Here is a 26,015-nt window from a genome sequence, read left to right as displayed (position 1 = left end):
ACTCTTCTCAGTCCAGCCACCAAAGCCCACTGCTGGGAAGAAGGGCCCTGGGTGCTACGGGTGGGATTACTGAGAAGTCAGGTGTTGGGGCTCTGTGGGGCTCGGAGTCACCTGCTGAGTCATCCTTAACTGGGGTGTCCTTCTGAGCAAGACGTAAGTCTTCAAAACCTGCGTGATACATTTTGCCAGGTGAAATGAAAAACTGCCCCCCTTCCAAGGATCTATGTAAGCATATTGATTTGTCTCCAAATTGATAACCGGGCAGTATGCCAACCAGTCCAGGGCTCTTCTGGATGTCATTAGAATCATTTATTTTAAAGGAGTAGTTTGGCTCTCTCAGGAGGGCGGTGAGTAAGAAAGAGGGAGGAGGTAGGGCTAAAAGGAGGACAAAGAGAAGGCAATGGGGGGGATACTTTAAACAGAAGAATCCAAGTTTCCTGGGAAGGGAATAAGAACACGTTTCGAGGTGAACAGTTCAAAAGCACAGGATGGATGATAAAAGCCCAAAATAAAAGTGCTCCCCGATTCACAACCTTAAAATTACTTTCCCCACTGGAAATCTAAACACCGGCGGAGCAGCCATTTTGACGGTAGCTGGCATCAAAAGTGATGTACCATAGTATGAAGACGACACTTAGTCTTATTCTTGGCCGCTTCTTAGAAAATCTAGCTCTTCCGGGCACCGTTAGCTCGTGCTTGCGTCTACACCTCTAAGGGCTCTGGGCTTCGCCAGCAGTTTGGAGTTACCCACTGGGGGGTAAACGACAGCTACAAGGGCAGACTAGCATGGCTCTGACAGCTTCAAGGGGTGCAGGCAAGGAGGGCCTATTTTTGTGAAATTTACGGAGATGTCAGGATTTTCTTCATTGCAAACGTCTACACCTCCGGGCAAACTCTTGAAGGTTCTCCCATAGTTTTAATCTTTCAACGGGGGGCCAAGGATTTTAAAGGTAGGGTTACCTACAAAGATTTCACAAAACAGGAGGGCGTGAGTCTTGCTAGGCAAACGCACGTGCTGGAAAATGCATCTGAACGCCGGCGACCAGGGCAGGGCACAATCTCGGCGGCTGGGGCCTTGAGGCGACTAACAGGCAATATTTCTAGTAGCCAATATTTCTAGAACGCCCGAGTCCAGCTCGGCCTCCGGAGGACCGGGCAGCAGGGAACGCCGGCGTGTGCCCCGACCCCTCCTTGGTCCGGGATTTTGTTTATCCAACTGAGTCCACAGGCCACCAGCTAAGGGAGAGGGAGATGCTGTGTTACTGGCAAACCTTGCCGTGCCTTCTAGAAAAGCAGCTCCTGCCCGGGTCCTCTGGCTGCGCCGCCGTGCTCCGCACGGGGAGGCGGCGGTGTCTGCTGGCGCGGCTGCAGCAGGAGCCCTGAGGAACCCACCCCCCGGGGCAGGGTTGGGTAGCGACGCGGGGCACCCCGGGCGCGGCTGCCGCAGGAGGCCGGGGTACCCACCCTGGGCGGGAACCGGGTTCGGATCCCGGGCGCCTCGGGTGCAGATGGCGCAGGAGGACGCGGGTGCGCCCCGGGGCGCAGATGCTGTCAAGGGCAGCCCTGGGGGGGCGCAGGGCGGGGCCGGTCGCCAGGGCCAGCCCAGGCCACCGCCACCTGCTCGCTTTGGCGCCCCTGGGGACGGGGGGCTCGAGATGCCCGGGGCGGTCCCCTGCAGGCGCGGCTCCTCTGCCTCCGCGGGAACGTGGAGCGGGGCGAGCGGGACCAGGGGCGCACTCTGTCACTGCGGATGGCGCAGTCGCCTCCCCTGGGGACCCACGACAAAGGCGCCGGTCGCTACCCCGCGCAGGGGGAACCCCAAAAGCCTCCCGAGGGGTCGGTGCCCAAGAGTCTGCAGCCGAGCCGGCCCGGACGCCAAGTTGTGGAGGACCCCAAGCCCCCCCACCCACCCCCACTTTCCGCCACCCCGGCAGGTGGCCGGCGCTCGTACCTTGGCGGCGGGGTCCGCGGCGGCGGCGGCGGGGTCCCCCGGGGCGCCGGCCTCGGGCTCGGGGGGCGCCGGGCCCCCAGCCTCGGGCTGCGTGGGGCTGCGCGGCTCGGCGGAGCTGCCCGCGCCCATGGCTCTCCCGCGGCTCTCCCGCACCTTCCCCGCGCGCGGGGACGCGGGCACCCGCAGCCGGACGCGCCTCTCCTCCTGCCGCCCGCTCCCGGCGCGCTGCGCAGCGACTGAGGCGACCGCGCTCCCGCGAACTCCTTAAAAGAAAAGGGGGAGGGAAAGGGAAAAAAAAAAGCCACCTCTGGGCCGCCCCCTCCCGCCCCTTGTTTTCCCCTCGCCTGTCACATGAGCGCGGCCCGGCCACGCCCTGCAGCCGCAGCGTCTCCCCACCCCGCCTGCCCCGATCGGGGGCGCAGCCAGCCGGGCCCCGGGGCGCCCCCGGTGGAAAAGGGGTCCAGGGCCGCGGGGACGCCGAGAGTTGCAGAAGAGGAGGGGACAGCAAGAAAAGAGGGGCTGCGGAAAGCCTCCGGGGACCCTGGGGTCGCTGGATTCTATTCAGGGATGGATCACCCAAGGCAGGGACTTGCCACGCGCCCAGATCCCCGCGCGCCCTCCTTGCGATCGCGTTTGAGCCCGATCGTGGGGACCTGCCTCGTCCCCGGCCGCAGGAGAAAGACAAGCGCCCCTTGCTCCGCCCCAGTCGGGCCATATTAGGGCGCGCGCCGGGAGCAGAGGGCTGGAGGCAGGAGGCCCCGGGAGGAGGTGACCAAGCGCTCCCGCCACCCAGGGCCAGCGATGGCAGCGGCTCGGGTGAACCCCACCCGCCGCCCTCCTTCCCGGGGCCAGCTGCGGGGTGAGATGCGCCCAGGGGACCCGGGCGCGAGACTGGAGAGGACCCAGCCGCGCCCCTGGCCTCTTAGGACGCCCAGACCTGGCTGGCACAATTCATTTACCCTGCGTCCTCCTCCAGGGCTGGAGGCCGCTTCTCCCCCTTCATCCTCTTGAATCGAATAGGTATTGTAGAACACAGCTGGCAGCCCATAAATATTTGAGCTAAATGAAATTTCCAGCTGGATTATTTGGCACATGGGCTAGGAGGTTGTTGGGGCTGACAGATAAAAAACCATCCCAGCTCCAACTGGCAATGAAAGGTCTTGGTTTTCACGAGTGGAATCTCTAATCTTTCGGAATATTTGACCCTGGACACCAAGTAAATATCCATACCCAGGTCGTGGAAAACTAGAGGGGGCCTTGGGTGCAAGCCGGGTTCAGCACTGGGACGTTTTGTGCCTAATTGAGTGCAGGCATGGTAATGGCACTTTGGGGGTCACGTCAGCTGTGCGTCCAGCCTAAAATTTCGTTTTCTGCATTAATCGCTCCTATTCGAAGGGCCAGTTTCTCTGGAATTTATTAAACAGCCTATTCGCAGAATGCTTGGTCCTGGGAATTTATAAGCGCTTCACCCATTTTCACTTACATCTTGCCTGTTTTTCAACATGAGTGCTTTTTTTCTGTCCCAGGCAACTGTTCAAAGCACGTTGCCTATATAATCGCATTTATTCCTTACAAAAACCCTCTGGAGGCAATACTGTTATGCTCAGTTTACCAATTGGGGAGGGGGAAATGGAGGCCCCGGGGGAAATGATGGCACGTGCTCAAGATGCCACAGCTGGCACATGGAAAGGGGACATCCACCCAAGCATCTGACTTCAAAGCTCGCCCCTAACCACTGCACAGCACTTCCCTCCCCTCCCATAAGCAGCTTTTGAAAGCATTTTCTGTCTCCTTCTCAGGGATGCCAGCGAGGAGGGACATTTAGCTCTCATTTAGAGTCGTCGGAGCTAACATCGCTGTGAAATTCTAGTTGAGAATAACGAACGTCAACACATACGAAAATGTATCCATATGTAGTACAAACACTATCAAAATTTCCCCATTCTGTGAGATAATATTTATTTGCCTCTTGGGAAATTCTCAACAAAGTTTTTCACATCTTCTAGCCTTTGAATTTCCAGAAAGGATTACAAGGTCAAAAGATTTTAAGTCACCTTATGCCACCCATGCTGTTTAGATAAGCAACGGCTTGCTTTGTGTCTGCTCCCAGGGCTCTGAGAAAAATGCTCATATTCTGGTTCTTTAAAAGCAAAATGTTATTTTAAGAAATGTGCACATTCTAGTACTCCCTATTCTGCCTGAAACGGCTCTTTGATTAAGGGGGTATTAAGAATAGCAGGCTCCTTTAGAGATTCACAAAACCACACACAGAACAACCTTTGGTTTCTGGACTCACCAAAAAATCCTTCCCATCCTTTTTGTAGACTGGAAAATTACTCTTTTTTTTTTTTTTAATTTTTAAAAATGTTTATTGTGGTAACATGCATACAACCCAAAATTTCCCATTTTAACCAATATCACGTGGACCATTCAGTGGTATTAATTACATCAGCAATATTGTGCTACCATCATCACCATCCATTACCCACACTTTCTCAGCCCAAACAGAAACTCTGTGCCCGTTAAGCATTAACTCCCCATTCTTCCCTGGCTCTCGCCCCTGGCCCCAGCCTCTAATCTACTTTCTGTCTCCATGAATTTGCTTATTCTAGCTATTTCCTCTAAGTGAAATCATTCAATATTTGTCCTTTTGTGTCTGGCTTTCTTCATCCAACATGGCGTCCTCAAGGTTCACCCACATTGCAGCACGCATCAGAACTTCATTTTTCAGGTTGAATAATATTCGATTGTATGGATAGACCACATTTTATTTATGCATCGATCTGTCAAGGCCACTTGGGTTGTTCCTACTTTTCGACAGCTATGAATCATGCTTCTATGAAGGTTGGGGTTCAAAGGGGACACTCTTGTTGAGTTATTTTAAGATAAGTGCTGGGAAGCAGATGTGGCTCAACTGATAGAGCATCTGCCTACCATATGGAGGGTCCAGGGTTCGATACCCAGGGCCTCCTGACCCATGTGGTGAGCTGGCCCACGTGTAGTGCTGCCAAGTGCAAGGAGTGCCATGCCATGCAGGGGTGCCCCACATGGAAGGAGTGTGCCCCACAAGGAGAGCTGCCCTGCGTGGAAAAAAGCGCAGCCCTCCCAGGAGTGGTGCTGCACACACAGACAGCTGATGCAGCAAGAATGCAACAAAAAGAGACAGATTCTCGGTGCTGCCTGACAATGCAAGCGGAGGCAGAAGAACACACAGCGAAAGGACACAGAGCGGACAATGGTGGGGAGTGGGGAGAGAGAAATAAATAAATAAAATCTTAAAAAAAGAAATAAATAAAATTTAGTTTTAAAAAAAAAAGATAAGTGCTAATGTTATTTATTAACCCTAACCACGAGACAACCAGTCTTTCAAATACGCTTCATGCTTCAGAACAGCACAGTGTGTTCTTTCATGCATTCCTCCAGCATGCATTTATTGAGCGCCTATCACGTGCCAAGCACAGAGTTGCTGCTCTTTTAGATCAAGGCTCTAAATGATGTCATCAGGTTTTACTTTCTAGGGAGAGGGAGGCTTTTTGAAGTGTTTGGATGGATGTGCATGGCCTGGGGAAAAGCACCTGCTCTCTCTGACTCTTCGCAGTCCAAAGCTCTTGGTTGACCCCATTTTGCATCCAACGGCCCCGTCTTTCTCCTCCAAACAGCAGGACGCAGGTGCCACCACGTGTCTCTCCCCATGGGACACTGGGCGGCAGAGCCCATTTCCCTGAGAGGGTTAGCGCACTCACGAAAACAGTTCGAGATTTCTGAAAAACAAATATGCATTGCCAGTCGAGCCTGCAATGAACGTGAGCGGCTCACGCTAACTTCTCTAGGACAAAAGGTCCCATGAGATTAGCCAATAAAACCGAGAGACATGCCTGGGTGTCTCATGCACAGACCAAAACATTTTCGAATATAGCATGAAAGGAATTCACAAACATGAAACGTTTCACAACTCGGTTGAGGCACCTCCCTTGGAAGAACAATAATAAACACAGGGAGTAAAACAGAGTTTAAAAGCCACACAGCTCTGCCTGGCAGATTCATTCTCTAGCTGGGCGATTTCAATTAGAACTGGCAACCTTCACCCTCCAACGCCCACTTACCACTTTGTGTTTTTCCTAATAAAAAGCCTACGCGTCTTGTGCTTAGTTCTATGAAGATATCCAGTCATCTAAGAGCCCAACGCGTCCTCTCCTCTCTTGCATTTGCCAATTAAAAACTAAAAAAACTGGGAAAATTAACAAATTTCTTCATTTCTTAGTAATTAATTATCCCAGCATTTATATGGAAGCCACTAAAAGAGTTCAATTTACAAACGAGGTTCATGTCTCTCCTCCTTTCTCTCTCTCCCTATATAGAAAATATATAAGATATAATATAATATGAAATATTTTATATATATATAATTGCTTCAGGGTTAAGTATAAAGCCTGCTATTTGTCTATCACTTTCTTTTTTTAAATTTTTAAAATTAAAGTTAATAGATCACAAGGAATGTTACATTAAAAACATGAAAACACAAGAAACATAAGAAGTTTCCATATAACCCACTCCCCACCGCCCACCACATCATTTTTGTAAATTATATTTTTTTGAAGATACATACATTTGTATATCACTTTGATTTACCAAGACTTAAGATTGGCTCCTGACTCAAATCCAAAATTCCTCCAAAATAATGGATGCTGGGAGGGGAGGACAGAGGCAGTGCGTCATCTGCATTTTTTTCAGCCACTGTGAAAGCCCTCAGAGAAGCAATTATTTAGAGAACTAATTGAAAATGGCTGCCACTGAGCACACCCTTTGTTCAAGATGCATCTAAATAAAAATAGATAAAAAATTAATATAATTGAAGTACAGTCATCAATAAGTCAGCATCGCCTGGGCTCCTTGCTTTTCTAGAGTTGGGCTACTCTCCATCCACTTAGATGAGGACCAAGACAGAGTAAATAATTTGCCCCAATATGGAGAGAGTTTCTCAGGGTGCTTTTTGGAAGGCACCTAATGATGGGTGGAAGGTAATGACACTGCAGGGTAGCTCAAATGATCAGAATCCTTCACAAATGCTGGGAAGCATCCTGCAAGTATACGAGTTTTTCAATATTTTAACACATCCTTTCAGCAAACTTTTATTGAGTTGTCAGGCAAAATAGTTGAGATTTTTTCAAAGCCGGAAACTTCAGTTTCCTAAGTCCACAGGAACTTACTCAAAAAGAGATAGTATAAAGACCTGCATTGTAAATTATGGAAAATTTTTATGTTCCTCTAACCGACTCGAATCCCTTGGTGGCTTCTAAGTCTCAGATGTGCTGTTTGCCATCTCTGACATCAAACATTGCTTCCGTAATTTTTACACGTCATTAAGACCCCAATGGAAAGCTCAGTACTTGACCCAAGAAGGATCAGTAAAAACTAAAAAAGAGAGAGGGTCGTCATTTTATCCCATTTTATCCCTCTCCCGCCTGAAGCTGGTGGAACTTTGCAAGGGACTGCCCTGGTTTCTCTTAGCCGCTGTGTTTTCTTTTTTAATGGCTTCTGGCCACTCCCACAAATGCAGGATCTGTGGGCAGGGCCGGGTGTGATAAGTCAGAATAAACGACAATAGTGACACCAGACTTGTCCCTTCCCCTCTCCCCCTCCACACAGTTGCTTCTGACTGCAAACCGATGACATGACAGAGACCCCACTGCCTGCCGCCGTTCATGCCACCCGAGCAGTGAAAACGGAGCTTTGAAAACTGCAACCGTTTGGATGTGCTGTTTTAAATGTCGTCGTGCTCTCGAGAATGCTATGGACAAAGTCATGAGTGAAAGATTCGGATTTTACGTTCTTTGGAAGAATCTGAAACAATGATCGTTTTGGAGCGCCAACTTCTGGTTGTTGGGTGGTTTTATTTATTTTTTTCCTGAATAAAAATAACTTGCCAGTAAAAACAGCCAGGAAGTGTCTTTGATATCCAGTATCTCCAGCAATATTTTATGGAAGGAACGATCTGTTCAGGGAGTGGATGTAGCTCAAGTGGTTGAGCACTTGCTTCTCATGTATGAGGTCCTGGGTTCAATCCCGGGTACCTCCTAAAAGCAAAAAAAAAAAAAGAAAAAAACTCTCCTTGGGGAGCGGATGTAGCTCAGTGGTTGAGCGCCTGCTTCCCATGTACAAGGTCCTGCGTTCAATCTCCAGTACCTCCTACAAAATATGTATATATATTAAGAAGGCACCAATAGTCCTTAGAATATTTGCTTACAGCTTTATTAAGGTATACTTGACAAAAAAGGAACTGCACATATCTAAAGCGTACATTGCATGAGTTTTGACAGAAGTGTGCATCCTGGAAACCATCGCCGCAATCAAGATACTGAACACGTCCACAAACCCAAGAGTCTTTATGCCTTATCCCTCTTTCCTCTCCTGCCCACCCCCACCCCAACCCACCTTCCCAGACAGCCCCTGGGGGCCACTGGTCTGCTTTCTGTCACTATAGAATTTTAGGCGAATGGAATCATCCAATATATGCTCTTCTTTCTCTAGATCCTTTAATGTAATAATTTTGAGATTCATCCATACTGTTGCATTTATCAGTAGTGATAGGTGGTTCTTCCCATATTTTAAGGATTTGTTTTGCTTTTCTTCTTCTTTTTTTTTTTTTTGTCTGTATGAACATGTATTGGGACTCTTCTTTCCTGTACTGAAAACATTTAGGAATACATTCCTGATATATGCGTGCATACATTCTAGCACCGCAGTCCAGAGACGACTGAAAAGCCAGCTGGCAGTTGAGTCTCCACGGGAGGTGTTGGCGAGCCTGTGCTCACCTTACGGGCCTCACCTGCTTCAAATCCTTATGGTAGTCAGACTTGCTGAAGGATTTAGAAAGAAAAAAAAAATAGTTTTGCTATCTTTATGTAAAATTTATTATTTTGGCTCAGAATGATGCGTTTTTGGGCATAATCTCAAGTCTATATCTGACAGAGGAGGCATCAGCAGTAATTTGGCAATTTAGAGGGGAGAAAACATTCTGGAAAGTATAGCCACATGCTTTAAATGAAGTTTTATAGCAGTTTAAAGTGAGTTTTTAAAAACTATGTCTTAATTGTTTATATCCATGAGATTGACCCAGATCAAAATGGGTGAAACTATAAAAATCATGACACTCTCAACCCAATATTAATTCTACACTTTTGGCTACTGATACTCATTTTTTTTTTTGCATTTAAATATCTTATATCCAAAATAACTTGTAAAACTACATTTGGGGAGCAGGTGTAGTTCACGTGTTGAACACCTGCCTTCCATGAACATACTCTTCGGTTTCAATCCCCAGTACCACCTTAAAAAAAGAAAGAAAGAAAAAAGAAAAAAACCACTAATTTGCAATATCATCTCAACTTTGAAAGGATAGAAGTTGAAAACATTGCATATATATATATATATATACATACATACGCATGCTTAGAAAAAGCTGGGATGTTAGATTTTCTCGGGGTGATAGAATTTCAAATTCTTTTTTTGCCTTCATTGTACGTGCCTGTGTGTTCCAAATTTCCTGCACAGTACATGCCTTGTTCGTGCCAACAGAGTAAAAAGAATCATGTTAGAAAAATTTTAATTACTCGAGGAAGGCTAGAGCTCGAAAGATATGTTCATATGGTACATTATGACTGTGCCAAAAAAAAAACCAAAAAACCCCACCTAAAAATAAAATAAATAAAAAAGATTAAGAAAAAACACAAAAGCCATTATGAGCCTGCAATACTCTGTTCACAGCACTGGGCGATAAATTATGGTAACATTAAGTTTCACAAGAAAGTAAATCGGACAAGAGACGATCGCCCCTGGAGCGGCAGTTCTCAAACTGCGCTGCCTCTGGACAAAGCTGGGGAGATTTTAAAAACACCAAGGGCTGCGGCTCAAGCCAGAGGTCTAGGGTGCAGCCTGGGTTTTGGGGTTCTAGAAGCTTCCCAGGTGGGTCTAACGAGGGGCTGAGGGCTCCTGTGCACTCCTGATGGGAATGACAAATGGTGCACTAAGCAAGGAGAGGGCAGAGAAGCCGTGTGCTCTGCATCTGAAACCACCAGCATAACTCACATTCATTCTGGTCCTTCAAGGAGCTCGGTCCACCCAGAAGGGGCTGAGCGGAAGGCCTCCTGGCACCGTGAATTTTGTCATTAGTGTTGGTTTGTCCTTGTTTTTTATTTTTTTCAAATTCAAGTTTACATCCAGTAGCAGTCACCTTTTTTGGGTGCACAGTCCAATGATAATGAATTTTGTGTGGCAGTGGGAATATCTTACCTTGAAACTGTATTTTTTAAAATCGTGCCTGCAACCAGTATAGAGGTACGGCTGGCTATGAAATTTATCTTTACAGCATTATTTACAACTTCTCATCACATTCCTAAGCAGAAAACTATTATGCTGTGACATACTATTTCCTCCAAAGTATGGGATGTAATAACTCTAGAAAATATTTGGCCAACCAAAACCCCAATGTCCTCCATCCTGAAAATACTCAGGGTGTGAACTGATAAATGATTTAACTAGAAAGAAGTTGAGGTAAGGAAGATAATCCGATCTAACATTTCTTTTTTATTCTTTTAAATTAACTTGCTGAATGCTTGTAAAATAAATATAAAATTATTTTATAAAAATATCAATAAACCCATGCAAATGTGCCCCACCCATTTTTGACAAAACTGCTGAACAATTTTTCAGAAGAAGGAAAGCTTTTTCAATAAATGGTCCTGGAGCAATTGGCAAAGAAAAGAAAAAAAGAAAGAAAAGAAAAGAAAATAGCACCTTGACCTAAGTTTCACACTTTATTTAAAAAATTAACTCAAGGGAAGTGGCTCAACTGATAGAGCGTCCACCTACCATATGAGAGGTCCAGGGTTCAAATCCAGGGCCTCCTGACCCGTGTGGTGAGCTGGCCCATGTGCAGTGCTGATGCGCACAAGGAGTGCCATGCCACACAGGGGTGTCCCCGTGTAGGGGAGCCCCATGCACAAGAAGTGCGCCCTGCATGGAGAGCCGCCCTATGTGAAAAAAGTGCAGCCTGCCCAGGAGTGGCGCCACACATGGAGAGCTGACGCAGCAAGGTGACGCAACAACAAGAAAAAGAGACGCAGTTTTCTGGTGCCACCGAGGGTGCAAGCAGACACAGAAGAACACACAGTGAATGGACACAGAGAGCAGACAATGGGGGGGGGGGGGAATAAAATAAAATAAATCTTTAAAAAAAAATTATCTCAAAATGGATTATGGACTTAAATTGAAAACATAAAACAATATAACTCTGAGAAAAAGACGGGGGGAAAAAAAGACAACCTTCAGGATTTAGCACTTTAGCAAAGAGGTCTCAGGCTTTACACCAAAAAGCACAATCCATCAGAAGAAGAATGGATAAACTGGCCTCTATCAAAATTAAAAACTTTTACTCTACATAAGATCATGTTAAAATCACGAGAGGAGAAGCCACAAACCGGGAGAAAATATTTGCAAACCATATATCCAGCAAACGACTAGTATCTCAACAGGAAAAATAAAAACAATCCCATTAGAAGACGGGTGAAAGACATGAAGAGACATTTCACAAAGGAGACATATATAGATGGCAAACAAACACATGAAAAGTTGGTCTTCATTAGCCACCAGGGAAAAGCAAATAAAAACCATAATGTGGCATTACCATACACCTATCACGATGGCTAAAATAAATGATAGTGATATTAAATGCTGGTGAGGAGGCGGAAAAATTAGATCTGTCACAAATTGGTGGGACATGGTACAGCCACTCTGGAAAAGTTTCTTTAAAAAATAAACATGCCAATACCACATGACCCAGCGATTGCCATCCTGGACATTTATCCCAGAGAAATGAAGCCTACGTGACCACAGAAACCTGTGCATGGCAAAGGGGGAAATTTTAGGACATACATGTTACTAGAATGAACCTGTGCTGGAGTGTTTGTAGCAGTTTTACTCATAAGAGCTGGAAATGTAATGTTTAAACAAACTTTGGCACATCCATACCATGGACTAATCCTCAGCAATATTGATGTGTTTGACCTTCTGGGTGAATCTACAGAGAATGATGCTGAATGATAACTGCCAATCCCAAAAGGTTATATCCTGTATGACTCCCTTTATATAATCTTCTTTATATATATATATTTACACTTTTTATTTTTAAGATTTATTTTATTTATTTCTCCCCTTCCCCCCCGCACTGCCCCTTGTTATTTGCTGTGTCTGTCTTTCTTTTAGGAGGCACCAGGGACTGAACCCGGGACCTCCATATGAGAGGTAGGTGCCTAATCACTTGAGTCACCTCTGCTCCCTGCTTTGTTACGTCTCTCATTATGTTTTCCTCCTTGTGTCTCTTGTTGCGTCAGCTTGTTGTGTCAGCTCACCGTCTTCTTTAGGAGGCACCAGGAACTGAACCTGGGACCTCTCGTGGTTGGCGGGAGCTCAGTCGCTTGAGCCCCATCAGCTTCCCTATATAACCTTTTTTTATAAGGAGGTACCGGGGATATAACCCAGGACCTTGTACATGGGAAGCAGGTGCTTGACCACTGAGCTACATCTGCTCCCCTACATAACCTTCCTGAACTGATAAAATTATGGAAATGGAAAGCAGATTAGTGGTCGCCAGGGGTTAAGAAAGGGTTGGGGCAGGTTGGAAGTGGGTGAAGCTGAAAAACGGTAACCTGAGGAATCCAACTGGGGAAGGGAACGCCCTGTACCTCGATTGTATCCATATCAACAAACTGCTTGTGACTTTGCACTCCATAGTTTGCAAAATGTTACCATTGGGGAAACCAGGGGAAGGTACTGACATCTCTTTATATTATTTCTTACGACTGCATGTGAATCTACAATTATCTCAAAATTAAAAGTTTAATTAAAAAAAAAACAATAAAGTCTATTTTCTCAGATGGGCTAAAGAAAAGGTTCAAGATACTTGTTTTGTTTTGTTTTAAATCAACTCACAGCCTCCTCAATTTTACAGCAACCTTGAAATGCCTTGTAGAGTCAAAGTCAAGTCAAATGGAAGGTCAAGCAGTATTAATAGTTTGGTATTTTGTTTTGCTTGTAAGCTTGTTAAGGCTGAAACAATCAGACTTGATAAAATACAGAAACAATGGATTTCCTGATTCTGCTCTGCCCTGTAAAATAAGTTCCTTTAACTCCTTCCAATAAAAAAGCTTGGGGCCCACCTGTAATCCTCCTGGCCAATTTCCCCTCCAAATTCCCCTGCCTTTTTTTTTTTCATATTACATTAAAAAAATATTAGGTCCTCATATACCCCCCACCCCCTTCACCCCACTCCTCCCCCCATAGCAACAATCTCCTCCATCATCATGAGACATTCATTAAATTCCCCTGCTTTTGAAGGGCCTCAAAGGGACTGTATCCAACCAGAAATTAAACGAGGGGCGCCATCTCCCATGAGATCAGCTAAGAGGAATATTTCATATTAAGAATTTTCTGCAAGGGCCCCTCCCTTTTCTGCCTGTGCCAGACCAATATGTAGTAGGGCTTTAGTCTGCAAAATGCATATTGGCATCTAGTAGGATGATAAAGTGTCAGTTAAAGAAAGAAAAAGGTGGGAATCGGTGTTTAAAATGTTAATTTCTGGGAGCAGATGTGACTCAAGGTTAGCTCCTTCCTCCCTCATGGAAGGAAGGTCCTGGGTTTGGTTCCCTGTGCCTCCTAAGGAAGACAAAACGAAAGAAAACAACAAGCAGACAAGGAGAAAAAAACAACAACAAGCAAACAATAAGCAAAAACACACACAAAACCCAACGAGCAGACAAGCAAAATAGACAACGAGCAGACAATGAGCAATAACAAAAAAGTTAATTTCTTACAGTCACTTTAACTTGAACAAAACTGACTATACCTCATATTTTCTGAATTTAAAAAAAAACAACTCTTTTTAATATAATGGTATGCCAAACTTTGAGGGCAGGGAGAAGAGGCGAGGGTATATAAAATGCTATTGTAAACCTTTCTTTGGACTTCTAGAGATTTAAAAATTGCTCATTTCCCCGTCACTCTAGGGAAGAAGACACTGTGAAACTTGACCTCAAAGAAAATGACCTCAAAGAGCGAATTCACCATTTATGCCTGGCTCCAAGGTTCCTTTGACATCCACGAGACGGGCTTGGTTGGAACCGGTCTGAGTCGAAGAATTACTGTTTTTGTTATTGAATCATTTCCCCCCATTCCGAACCCCACTCCTCTGAACACGCGTTGCAAGCGCAGTTTCCTTTAAATGCGTCGTCACCCAGGAAGTCAGAACCACTTGGCTCATGAAACGGCTGTGCACGCATCTGCCACGTTTTGTTTACCCATTCATCTGCTGATGGACACGTAGGTAGCTTCCACCTTTTGCCCACTGTGCGTCATGCTGCTATGAACATCGGGTGCAAATATTAATATCTGCTCAAATCTCTGCTTTCAATTCTCTCGGGCTGTCTCCTAAGATTCTGGGAGAACCACCCAGAGCCTTAGAGAAAGGCCATTATACCTCCAGTTCTATTTGAACTGCTTGGAAATGAGCCACGCCTGGCTTCTTTATTTGCTCTGCCTTATGAGATTAGCACAGCCGACGATGTCACTGGGGCCACGCCACGATTCTCTCTGCAGCAACATCTTTGTCCTGAAATTTTCCTGTGGGATTTGCTGGGTCATATGGTCATTCTGTGCTCAGCTCTTCTAGGAGCAGCCAAACTTTCCTACAGCGATTGCTCAGGGTAGGTTGGTTTGTTCAGTTGATGGCGTGTCCAGCAGAATATACCGACCCACTGGAGAAGAATTGCTGATAAAGGCAGAGAAAGCCAGAGTTTCTCAATCAAGCCCGTAGAAAATGATCTGTGTTTCACAACTGGACATTCTTAACTGGCATTAACGACCGAACAGGACCAGGTTTTATACATTTTTGTTTCCTCAGATCCTAGCATAGTCTTTGCCAAATATAACAAAGCTAAGTGTAAATTGGGGAGGGGGGAGGGTTGAAAGGAGCCTGGCGTAAGTCTGCCTGGGTTTGAATCCCGCCCAGCCACTTGGTTGCTGTGTGACTTCCAGCAAGTTATTGAACCTCTCTGTGCTTTGTGCAGGGGGAAGAATATTAATTCCTCCTTGTACAGCTGTGAGAAGTAAATGTGAGGACACAAATAAAATGCTGAGAACAATGCCTGGCAAATGCTTCCAAAGCAAGCTTTCACCTTCTCCAGGGCTGGGGTCTCTAGTCACGCAGTTTGATTGGTCAGCTGGAAGAAAAAAAAAAGCATTCAGCTCCTACAAATATATATATATATATATATATATTTTTTAAGATTTATTTTATTTCATTATTTCTCCCCACCCCCTTGTTGTTCTTTACTTGCCAAGTCTGTTCATCTTCCTTATTTCTTTAGGAGGCACCAGGAGCTGAACCCAGTACCTCTCATATGGAAGGAAGATCTTAATTGCTAGAGCCACCTCCACTCCCTGCTTTGTTGTATCTCTCATTCTGTTTTCCCTCCTCACATCTTTTGTTGCATCAGCTCGCATCAGCTCACTGTCTTCTTTAGGAGGCACGGGGAACCTCTGCTCCCTGCTTTGTTGTATCTCTCATTATGTTTTTTCTTGTTGTGTCTCTTGTTGTTTCAGCTCACCGCACCTGCCTGTCACACCAGCTCACCGTCTTCTTTAGGAGGTACCAGGATCCGAACCAGCAACCTCCCCTGTGGTAGGCAGGAGCTCAGTTGCCTGAGCCGCATCCGCTTCCCCCTTATATTTATTTTTAATGTTATCTTTGCTATTAAGCCAGACCTTTGAGCATTAGTACTTGGAACAAATGCCCTACATTGAAATTTTCAGATTTTGACAAAAGGAGGAGGTGGATTCTTGCTGTATTCCCAGGGACGGGGGCGTGGGTGTTTCGGGGTCCGCAGTTTGGCTAAGCGTTCACTCTGCAAGGCCGTGGCACAGGCTGGTCTCTGAACCCGCCGAGGCTCGCGCTCCAGGCGGCAGGTGTGCGCCTGGGAAACGCGGTCAGTCGAGGCAGGCCGGGCCACGGAGCAATTTGAGGACAAAGATGTCGCCGCAGAGAGCACCGCAGAGTGGCCACGGTGACATCATCGGCCGTGATGATCTCATGAGCAAACGGAGAAGCAGCAGTGGCCCAGGTCCAGGCAGGTGACACAGAACCGTGGGCATAAATGGCCCTTTTTCTAGTGCTCCAGGTGGCTCGCCTCTGTCCGGAATCTTAGGAGATGACCCTAAAATGCTTATAGTTCTGAATGGCATTTGTTCAAAAAAATTATATGCTTTATTCATATACATCAATAACATTTGATTCGTTTGAAAAATAACAATAAAGGGGGAAGCGGATTTGGCTCAATGGATAGAGAGTCCACCGACCGCATGGGAGGGCCAGGGGCAGAGTTGTTTGCCGTCACCTGCGGTCACGTAGAGGCTGAGAGGTGGCCCCGGAGACGTGGCCGGAGCCTGTAAACGTTACCTTATTTGGAAAAAGGGACTTGGAAGGTGTGATGAGGTTCAGGCTCTTGAGAAGTGGCAATCCTCCTCGGTTACGTGGATGGCCCCAAATCCAACTGGGAAGACGCAGGAGGCCACGGGGGAGGAGGCCACGGGAGGCAGAAGCCACGTCTGGAGAGAGGTGGGCACAGGCCAAGGCACGCCTGGGGCCCCAGAACTGGAGGGCACAGGGAGACCCCCCCACTCCCCTAGCACCCCAGGGGCCTGATTTCAGGGTTCCGTCTTCCAGATCTGCGTTTCTGCTGCTCTCAGCCACGAAGGTCGTGCGAAGTCACGACACCCGCGCACCGAGGAAACCAAAGTCCCCGGACTTCCAGCCCGCCTCCTTCGTGACAGTCATCGCCTGCTCTGACCTGCCAGCTCTTCTTCAGGAACTTTGACCTCGTGCTGCACACGCCCCCACGTTATTCCGGGCAGCTCAGGGGATGACATCCTGCTGATAAGGTCTGGCCTCTCCACCCACCAAAGCCCCCCTTGGGGGTCGGCCTGTAAGGCGCCCGGTGCAGCGGGGCTCGGGGGGGGGGGGGGGGGCCGCAGGGTGGGCTCGGCCTTGTGGAGCAGCTGCGCCAGGCCCCTCCCAGTGGGTGAATGAGATGTTCATTTTTATTTCATTTTATTTCGTTCCTCGGGAGTACCGGGAATTGAACCCGGGACCTTGTACATGCGAAGCGGGCGCTCAACCACGTGAGCTACATCCGCCTCTCCCCAAATGGACTTTTTCAAAAAAGATTTATCTATTTGTTTAATCCGCCCCTGCCCTCTGCTGTCTGCTCTCTGTGTCCGTTCGCTGTGTGTTCTTCTGTGGCCGCTTGTCTTCTCTTTAGGCAGCTCTGGGAACTGATCCTGGGGCCTTCTGGAGTGGAAGAGGTGTTCAATCTCTTGCACCACCTCAGCCTCCTGATCTGCTGTGTCTCTTATTGTCTCTCCCTGTGTCTCTTTTTGTTGCGTCATCTTGCTGTGCAGCTCTCCACATGAGCCAGCACTCCTGCACGGGGCTTGCCCCCCGGGCCAGCTCGCCTTCACCGGGAGGCCCTGGGAACCAAACCCTGGACCTCCCCTATGGTAGACGGGGGCCCAAGTGCTTGAGCCACATCTGCTTCCCTAAATGGAATCTTTAAATCACATTTCAGAGTAGCCAATTGTAAGTAAGTTTAGATATCAAATTTAAATAAGGAAGGGAGCGGATGTGGCTTAAGTGGTTGAGCACCTGCTTCCCACACGGGGAGGCCCGGTTCAGTTCCTGGTGCCTCCAAAAAGGAACAACAACAACAACAAAACAGACAAACAGCAAGCAAGCCAATGGAAAAAATAACCTGGGAAGCAGACGTGGCTCAAGCGATCGAGCTCCCTCCTACACAGGGGAGGTCCCAGGTTCAGTTCCTGGTGCCTCCTGGAGAAGACAAGCAGGACAGCGAGCAAGTGCAACATGCAGGCTCGGCGAGCTGGTGCAACATGCTGACGCAACAAAGGGGGCACAGAGAGGAAAGACAATGAGAAACACAACAAAAGCAGGTTGCTGATGGGGCTCAAGCGACTGAGCGCCTCTTTCCCACATGGGAGGTCCCCGGTTCGGTTCCTGGTGCCTCCTAAAGAGAAGACGAGCAGATACAGAGAGCAGACAATGGGGTGGGGGTGGGGGTATAAATAAAATCTAAAAAAAAAAGAAAAAGAAAAAACCCAACTCAGGTGAGCCAATGTGGCTCAGTGGCTGAGCACCAGTTTACCAATTACAAGGCACTGGGTTCAGTGAATTAAAAAAAAAATATATATATATATATATATTATTTTTTTTTTTTTAAATAAGGATTAGAAGGCTCTGGAAGCTGTTTCCCTGGAGGCTGCAGGGTAGGTGTTTGTAACAGGAACGATGACATCAGCAGGACCCTTCGTGGAAGGAGCCACTTAGCCAGGGAGGCCAAGCAGAAGTTTATTCTTTATTCCATACAAACGAAACCGCAAAGCACTAGAAATGCCTGGACAAAAGCCGGTACTTGTGAAAGACACAATAGGTTGGCTAGAAGGTGGTAAGAGTCTCTCTCAGATGTACGTGGGAATGTGCAACGGACGAAGAATTTGAGGAGCTGCTGAATTTGCAGAGGGCTTTAAAACACCGGCCTTCAAATGTGAGGTTTTAATCGTGTTTGACTGGAATTCAGCCAAGGCAAGACGGCCTCTAGGATGCGATCTTTTATTTTTTATTTTTTGGCTTTTGTTTTTTAATTGGTAAACTTCATTTCCACTTCAAAAAGTAAGATAACAGACCTAAGGCGGCTTAACAAATTATGGAAGCATGACTTAAATAAAAAACAACTGTCCACTGACATTTATCTTCTTTATTCCTTACAAGGAGCTCAACTGTTTCTCCAGTGTTTGGAAAGATGATGAAAGAGCAGGGATCGGCTCAATGGCACTACCAAGGTCTCCTTGTTAGTGATGAAAATGGAAAACAAAAAAAAGCTGGGTCCTCCACGTAGGTGGGATGCAGAGGCAGCGGCTCCCGTTTTCCTCTGTGTGGTGGGTGGACCTCGTGGGACAGGATGTCCACCCCCCAGGATGTCTCAAGTGAGGGGCAAATTTTCCCCAGTGGGTCCTGTCAATACACTGGCGAAGAACCACTTCCATTTTTTAAAAAGATGAATTAAATTAATTAATTTGTTCCCCCCTACCCCTTGTTGTTTGCACTTGCTGTGTCTGTTTGTTATGTGCTCATCTTCCCTTTTAGGAGGAACCAGGAACCAAACCCAGGACCTCCCGTGTGGGAGGGAGGCACCTGATCACTTAGGCCACCTCTGCTTCCTGCTTTGTTGTGTCTCTCATTATGCTTTCCTCCTTGTGTCTCTTGTTAGGTCATCTTGTTGGGTCAGCTTGCCATCTTGCTTGTCTTCTCCAGGAGGCACCAGGAACCGAACCCATGTGGTTGGCAGGACTCAATCACTAGAGCCACATCTACTTCCCAACTTCTTTTTGAAACCCAAAATAGACCATCTCCTGTTCATCCTTGCCACGGGGATCCCATCACTTCTCCAACTCAGTCACAGAGCTACCCCTTCTGTCCTCCAGTGTCCTGTGGGTGGAGGCACTGGAAGTTACCACAATGTGACCCGGGGCCGAAGCCCCTAGGTGGCCTCCATGGGTAACTATCTCCCTCCATTCACATTTTTTATTTTTCATTTTCTAGTGTCATAACATACATAACATCAAATTTGCCATTTTAACCATTTTCAGGTATACAATCCAGTGGCATGAATTCCATTCTCAGTGCCATGCCACCATCACCGCCTTCCATTCCCAAGGCTCTTCCATCACTCGAAACTCTGCACGAATTAAATAATAACTCCCCGTTTCCCCTCCCTCCCGCCCCTGGGGGCCAGTAATCTACTTTCTGTCTCTATGAATTTGTCTATTCTAGATATTTCCTATCCGTGGAATCACATAATATCTGTCCTTTGGTGTCTGGCTTCTTTCACTCAACTTGACGAATTCCAGGTCCATCTGTATCGTCCCATACAAAACCACACCATTCCCTGTTATGGCTGAACAGCAATTAGGCATTTGTTTACCCATTTTCATCAGTCCATGGACATTTAGGCTGTTTCCACCTTTTGGCTACTGTGAATAATGCTGCTAGGAACGTGTAGTGCGCGGCTATCTGTTTTCTCTGGACTTTATTTTGTAAAAAATAATAATAATAAATGAATCTATTTTAGATCTGAAAATAAACACCAGGAAACATTGCTTGATGCCCCAAGAGACTGGCTTTCTTTCATGATCACGTTTCTTGAAAGAGCAGTAGCTACAGCCCTTTCCTCTCACTTTCTCATTCATTCCCACCTCTGTCATCTGTCCTCTGTCCCCACCTCTCTGGAAGACTGGCTGCCTGGCTCTCCTGCATTGACACTGTTGCTCCCTGGTGCCTGGAAAACCCCTTCTTCCCTGGCTCTCCGGCTTGCCCTGGTGCATGGTCCACGGCCCTGGGGTCTCTTTTGTCCTCCTCCTTTTTTTTCCCAGACGTACTTTTTTTTTTAGGTACCAGGGCTGGGGATTGAACCTGGGACCTCATATATGGGAAGCTGGTGCTCAGCCACTGAGCCATATATCGGCTCCCCTGAGTTGCTGTTTTTATTTTTTTTCAGGAGGCACCAGGAACCAAACCCAGGACCTCCCGTGTGGGAAGCAGGTGCTCAACCGCCTGAGCCACCACTGCTCCCTCCAGACCAATTTTTTTTTAAAGATTTATTTATTTCTCTCCCCTTCCTCGCACCCCAGTTGTCTGTTCTCAGTGTCTATTTGTTGCGTTTTCTTTGTCCTCTTCTGTTGTCTGTCAGCAGCACGGGAATCTGTGTTTCTTTTTGTTGCGTCTTCTTGTTGTGTCAGCTCTCTGTGTGTGCGGCGCCATTCCTGGGCAGGCTGCACTTTCTTTCGCGCTGGGCGGCTCTCCTTACGGGGCGCACTCCTTGCGCGTGGGGCTCCCTATGCGGGGGACACCCCTGCATGGCAGGGCACTCCTTGCGCGCACCAGCGCTGCGCATGGGCCAGCTCCACACGGGTCAAGGAGGCCCGGGGCTTGAACCGCGGACCTCCCATGTGGTAGACAGACGCCCTAACCACTGGGCCAAGTCCACTTCCCATCCAGACCCACTTTTGACTCTCCTTCCAGGTGGCTCTTCCTCAGGGCCCAGCTCTCTCCTTTCCCCTTCTCACCCCTTCTTACCTTTGATCTTTTACCTGGCTGATCTCAACCACTCCCGTCCTGAGCAGCCATTCACTTGCTAAAGATGCTCCAAGGGTGTGTCCAGGGAGCTCTTGTCTCCTGGGTGCACTGTTTGGGGTGTTTTTACAATCTTAGAATGGATGGTAAGGATGGTAGCACAACATGCAGGCAAGGAACGTCGCTGGGGTGAACACTTCAAGATGGTTAAAATGGGAAAGTCGGAGAGTTGCGATTGGTTACCACAGTAACAATTAAGAAAAATGCCCAGCCCAGGTGTGTGTCCTCAGCCTGGTCAGAACAGATTATCCAACTCCCTTCTTGCCCACCAACAAGCACACTGAAATGGATTTATCCCCATGAAAAGAAATAAAGTCGAGTTTCGATGGCTAAGAGATTTCCACTGAATGGGAAGGTCATTCTGGAGATGACCCTTATGCATATGGCAGCCCAGCTCTCACCAACCCCACAGCACGCAAAGACCAAGCTTGCACCTGAAAATCCCAAGGTCGTGTGGACACCATAAACCAGCCACAAGGACGACCCACCAACCACCACTTGTCCAGTCGTCTTCTTTTCCTTTAAAAAACCCCGGCCTGGAAATGCCAAGAGGGACCCAATTGGTCTGGCCACCTGAGTCTGTGCTCCCCTAATTGCAGTTCTAAGACCCCAAATCAAAGTTGCCTGGCAGCTTAGCTTGCCTTCTCTCCATTGATACTTCCTTGTCCTGAAAGAAGTGTGCCAAGCCCCCCCAGTCGCCCACCCTAATTCATCCAGGATCCATCGTTACGAATTCTGTGTCCTGCGAGCCTTGAGCGCTTGTTCTCCTCCTTCTGAATCACCCGGTGCAGACCCTGAGAGTGGGGGTCTCGTTCTTCGCCCCTTGTCGCGGGGCCAAGATTTTCATGCCCAGCAGAGTTTGACACGTGTCTGCGGGTGACAGCTGACTTCAGTCTACACTGCAGGAGCCTCACTGAACCTCATCAGAATTTCTTTGGGAGAGGAAGCCCTTCAAAGAGCTCCGACTCAAAGAGGATTCCTGGATTAGCCCAAGGGATGGGAAAGATGATTTTTCAACAGGTACGTGATCCCAGAGATGCAGAGGGTCGCCTCCCTTCTGGCAGGCACGGGTGCAGCCGAATTCCTTAACATCTCCTGAGGTCTAGAAACCCTGCAGATCTGCTGGGCTCCTGCGTCCTCCACCCACTCTGGGAAGGTTTGCTGATCAGTGTCCCACTCGCCAGGGATGGACCCTTCCGGGCAGGGACTGGCCCCTGAAAGGGCAGAGGGTCAGGCTGGAGCTCCCCAAGGCCCGGGTTTTCCCAGAACGTGGGGAGCTGTAGCCCGGGGCTGCCCCCAAGGCCGCCCATTTCATCCCACAAGCTTCCTAAGACGCAAGTCACCTCAGGGCCACTTCCTCGCTCAGGGTTCTTGGGGACCCCCCCCCCCGCAGAGCCCCACCCCAACTTCCAGCCTGGCACCCGGGGCCTTCCGAGAGCTGCCCCCGTTTTCTCCTCCTCCCACCCTCGCTCCAATTGGGGACCCCCAACGCCTTGTCCCTTCATGTGTGCCACTTATTCTGCCCTAAAAGGCTCTTGGGGGACCTGCGCCCCGGCTTCCACTTGGGGACACCAGGTCCTCGCCGAGAACCAGAGCATCCGTGGCTGGAATTTCACCTTTTTTTCACAGTTCTTTCGGCAGCAGTGAAATCCCCCCACCTGCACGGGGGAAGGACAAAGTACAGAGAACAGAGATGTTGGCCCGGGACAGGTGCCTCCGACCACTGGTCCAGCTCCCTGGGGCTCTGGGAGATAGCTTGAAAGATCCTCTGTCACCAGGTCCCCAGTCTGCAGAATTAATGCCTTCCTGGGGGACGCTGAGGACTCCAGCCCGGCTGCCTGGGACACTCTGGTTCAGGCAACCTGAGAAAGTCAAATCCAGGAACATCCTAATCCCATGGACTTGACCATCAACGAAAGGATTTTTTTTTAAAGATTTATTTTTATTAATTTATCTCTGTCCCCCCCTTTGTTTGTGCTCTCTGTGTCTGTTCGTTGTATGCTTGTCTGCTTAGGAGGCCCCAGAAACTGAACCCAGGACCTCCCATGTGGGAAGGAGGCTCCAAATCGCTTGAGCCACCTCTGCTCCCTGCTTGTTGTGTCTCTTCATTGCATCGTCTTGTTGCATCAGCTCACTGCACCAGCCTGTGGCGTCAGCTCGCTGTCTGCTCATTCTTTAGGAGGCACTGGGACCCGAACCGGAACTTCCCATGTAGTAGGAAGACACCCAACTGCTTGAGCCACATCCACTTCCCAAGAAAGGATTTTAAAAGCGGACATAAATTGTTAATAACTTCTCCAAGAGGAGCATACCTGACCACAAAAGGGAGGCAGAGCAGGACAGGCACCTGGACTGACACGAGAAACCAGAAGGATTGTTTGCCAGTGGCGAGTTCGGGAAAAACGACATGCAGAAGCTAAAGCTCATATGGCACCTCCTTGGGTAAAGTATAGAAAAGAATTTTGCTCTCAATTCCTCATTTACTCATGCCCCAGTCTTAAGCTATTCTTTTTATTTATTTATTTACTATTATTATTTTATTTTTATTTTTAGGAGGTTCTGGGACTTGAAGCCAGGACTCCAGCTGTGAGAAGCAAGTGCTCAACCACTGAGCTACATCCACTTCCCTTTTAGTTTTTATTGTGGTAACGTGTATAATGCAAATTTTCCCATTTTAGCCATTTTTTAAAAGAATGTTTAAATGTTACCCTTTGACTAGGCAGGCTTCTTATATAATCAGTATCTTTTTTTTTTTTTACCTTTTTTTATTACTTTTTTTTTTATTTTATAGGTTTACAGAAGAATCATGCAGAAAGTACCAAGTTCCCATTTACCCGTCTCGCATGCAGTTTTCCCTATTATTAGCACTTGGCATTAGTGTGGTACTTTTATTACAATTGAGAAAACAATATTGTTATTATTATTATTATTATGCTATTAACTTGAGCCACTGTTTACACTGGGGCTCACTCTTTGGGTGGGGCAGTTCTAGTTTTGTGTGTTGGTACCTTACACACAACCTAAAATTTCTCTCTTGATCTCTTTTTAATTCCTAGCTGTATGTCTGTTCACAAAGTCATGCCGCCCTCATCATCATCCATTGCCAAAACTTTTCATGACCCCCAACAGGAATTCTGTACCAATTCAATATTCACGACCCACTCCCCTCTCCCACCCAGCCCCTGCATTCCAGTTTCTGACTTTACAATTTGCATTATTATGCTTATTTCACACACATGAGATCTTATAATATGTGTCCTTCTGCGCTGCTTCCAGGATGTCTTTAAGGCTCATCCATGTTGTAGCATGCATCGGAATGTCATTCCTATTTACGGCCAAGTAATATTCCATCACTTGTATAAACCACATTTTATCTAGCCATTCATCAGTTAATGGGCGCTTGGGTTGCTTCCACCATCTGACAGTGTGAATAACGCCATTATGAACATTGATGTGTAAATCATTCTAACCCTTTTTTTTTAAGGAGGTACTGGGGGTTGAGCAGTTGTATCCATTCTCCAATGGGAGTTGGTTTTTGCATTTCCTTGTTTTTGTTTTTAGGAGGTACTGGGGTTCAGACACAGGACCTTGTGCTGGAGCAGAGAGAAGTCGGGTGTACATGGCACTGAAGGCCAGGACTCGAGAATTCTGAGAAGGAAAATTTATTATGATCGACCGGACTCGGCGGACTCTTGTCCTAATAAAAACCGAGCCTCCGATAAGAATTTTGGGTCCCTTTTATACAGAGGATGTAGGAGTGGGGAGTCGAATGGTGCTTCTACACAAAAGGACTTTTTGTTAGTTTCTACAAGTGCTTTATCTGAGTGTCAGATAGGTTATATCCCCCAGGTGAGCCTGAATTAACACATATCCCCACGTTCCAGGTAAGCTTTTAGCATGAACCCCCCACATTTCAGGTAAGCTTTAATTAGCACATTTAGTTTGCATCCTCCCTGAATATCCAAAGCCTATAGAGTTTATTCTTCTCAATCGGCTCTCCAGGGAACTAGGCATACTTGGATATGGAATACATTTGAATTTATGCACAGGCCATATTCCTTGTACATGGGAAGCAGGCACTCAACCACTCGAGCTACATCCGCTCCCCTGGAACCATTTTTAAGCGCATAATTCAGTGGCATTAACTGTATTCACAACATGTCACATCACCACCATCCACTACCAAGACATTTTCATGACCTTGAACAACTCCCCTTCGCCCATACACACCACTGGACTTAACCCTTAGCAACCTCTAATCTATCTTCTTTTTTTTAGGTATTTTATATAAATGGAATCATGCAATATTTAGCCTTTTGTCACCCAGCTAAGTGCTCCCAAGGCTCATCCACATTGTAGCATGCATCATAACGTCGTTGCTCTTTACGGCTGAGTACTATTGTATGGGTAGACCACAATTTCGTTTATTCATTCATCTGTCGATTGACTCTTGGGTTGTTTCCAGCTTGTGGCAACTGTGAATAGTGCTGGGAACACGAACTTTAGCTATTCTTCGGTGGTTAGGTAAACCTTGAAACTTGGGTAGATTACACTTAGTTTTTACATTTACTAACAGCAGGAAAGATTCCTGCTATAGAAGGCAATGTTAATTTTCTCCCAAGGGCTTGTGTTGGTAGCTGATTTCCAGGGCTGCGTGGAGTGGCTTTCTGCTTTAACTGCCTGCTGGGGAGAACAAAGGTGCCTTATCTGATGACTGTCTCTTAGCTTCCCTCCAGAAATAGGATCTCTTCC

General features: G+C 47.3%; 1 protein-coding gene across 1 annotated transcript in view; it reads right to left on the bottom strand.

The window, feature by feature from the left end:
• The window catches only part of AKAP12 (A-kinase anchoring protein 12), a 109,645-nt gene extending 107,488 nt beyond the window's left edge, over positions 1-2,157 (bottom strand). The window contains exon 1 of the mRNA XM_058289694.2: positions 1,952-2,157. Coding sequence (XP_058145677.1) covers positions 1,952-2,080 — 129 coding nt within the window. The 5' untranslated portion in view covers positions 2,081-2,157. The remainder of the gene's footprint in view (positions 1-1,951) is intronic.
• Positions 2,158-26,015: the final 23,858 nt, after the last annotated feature.

Source organism: Dasypus novemcinctus, chromosome 28, assembly GCF_030445035.2.
Source record: "Dasypus novemcinctus isolate mDasNov1 chromosome 28, mDasNov1.1.hap2, whole genome shotgun sequence".
In the NCBI taxonomy this organism is placed as follows: domain Eukaryota; kingdom Metazoa; phylum Chordata; class Mammalia; order Cingulata; family Dasypodidae; genus Dasypus; species Dasypus novemcinctus.
The sequence above is the reverse complement of the archived record's forward strand: the minus strand, read 5'-3'. Positions and strand labels throughout refer to the sequence as shown.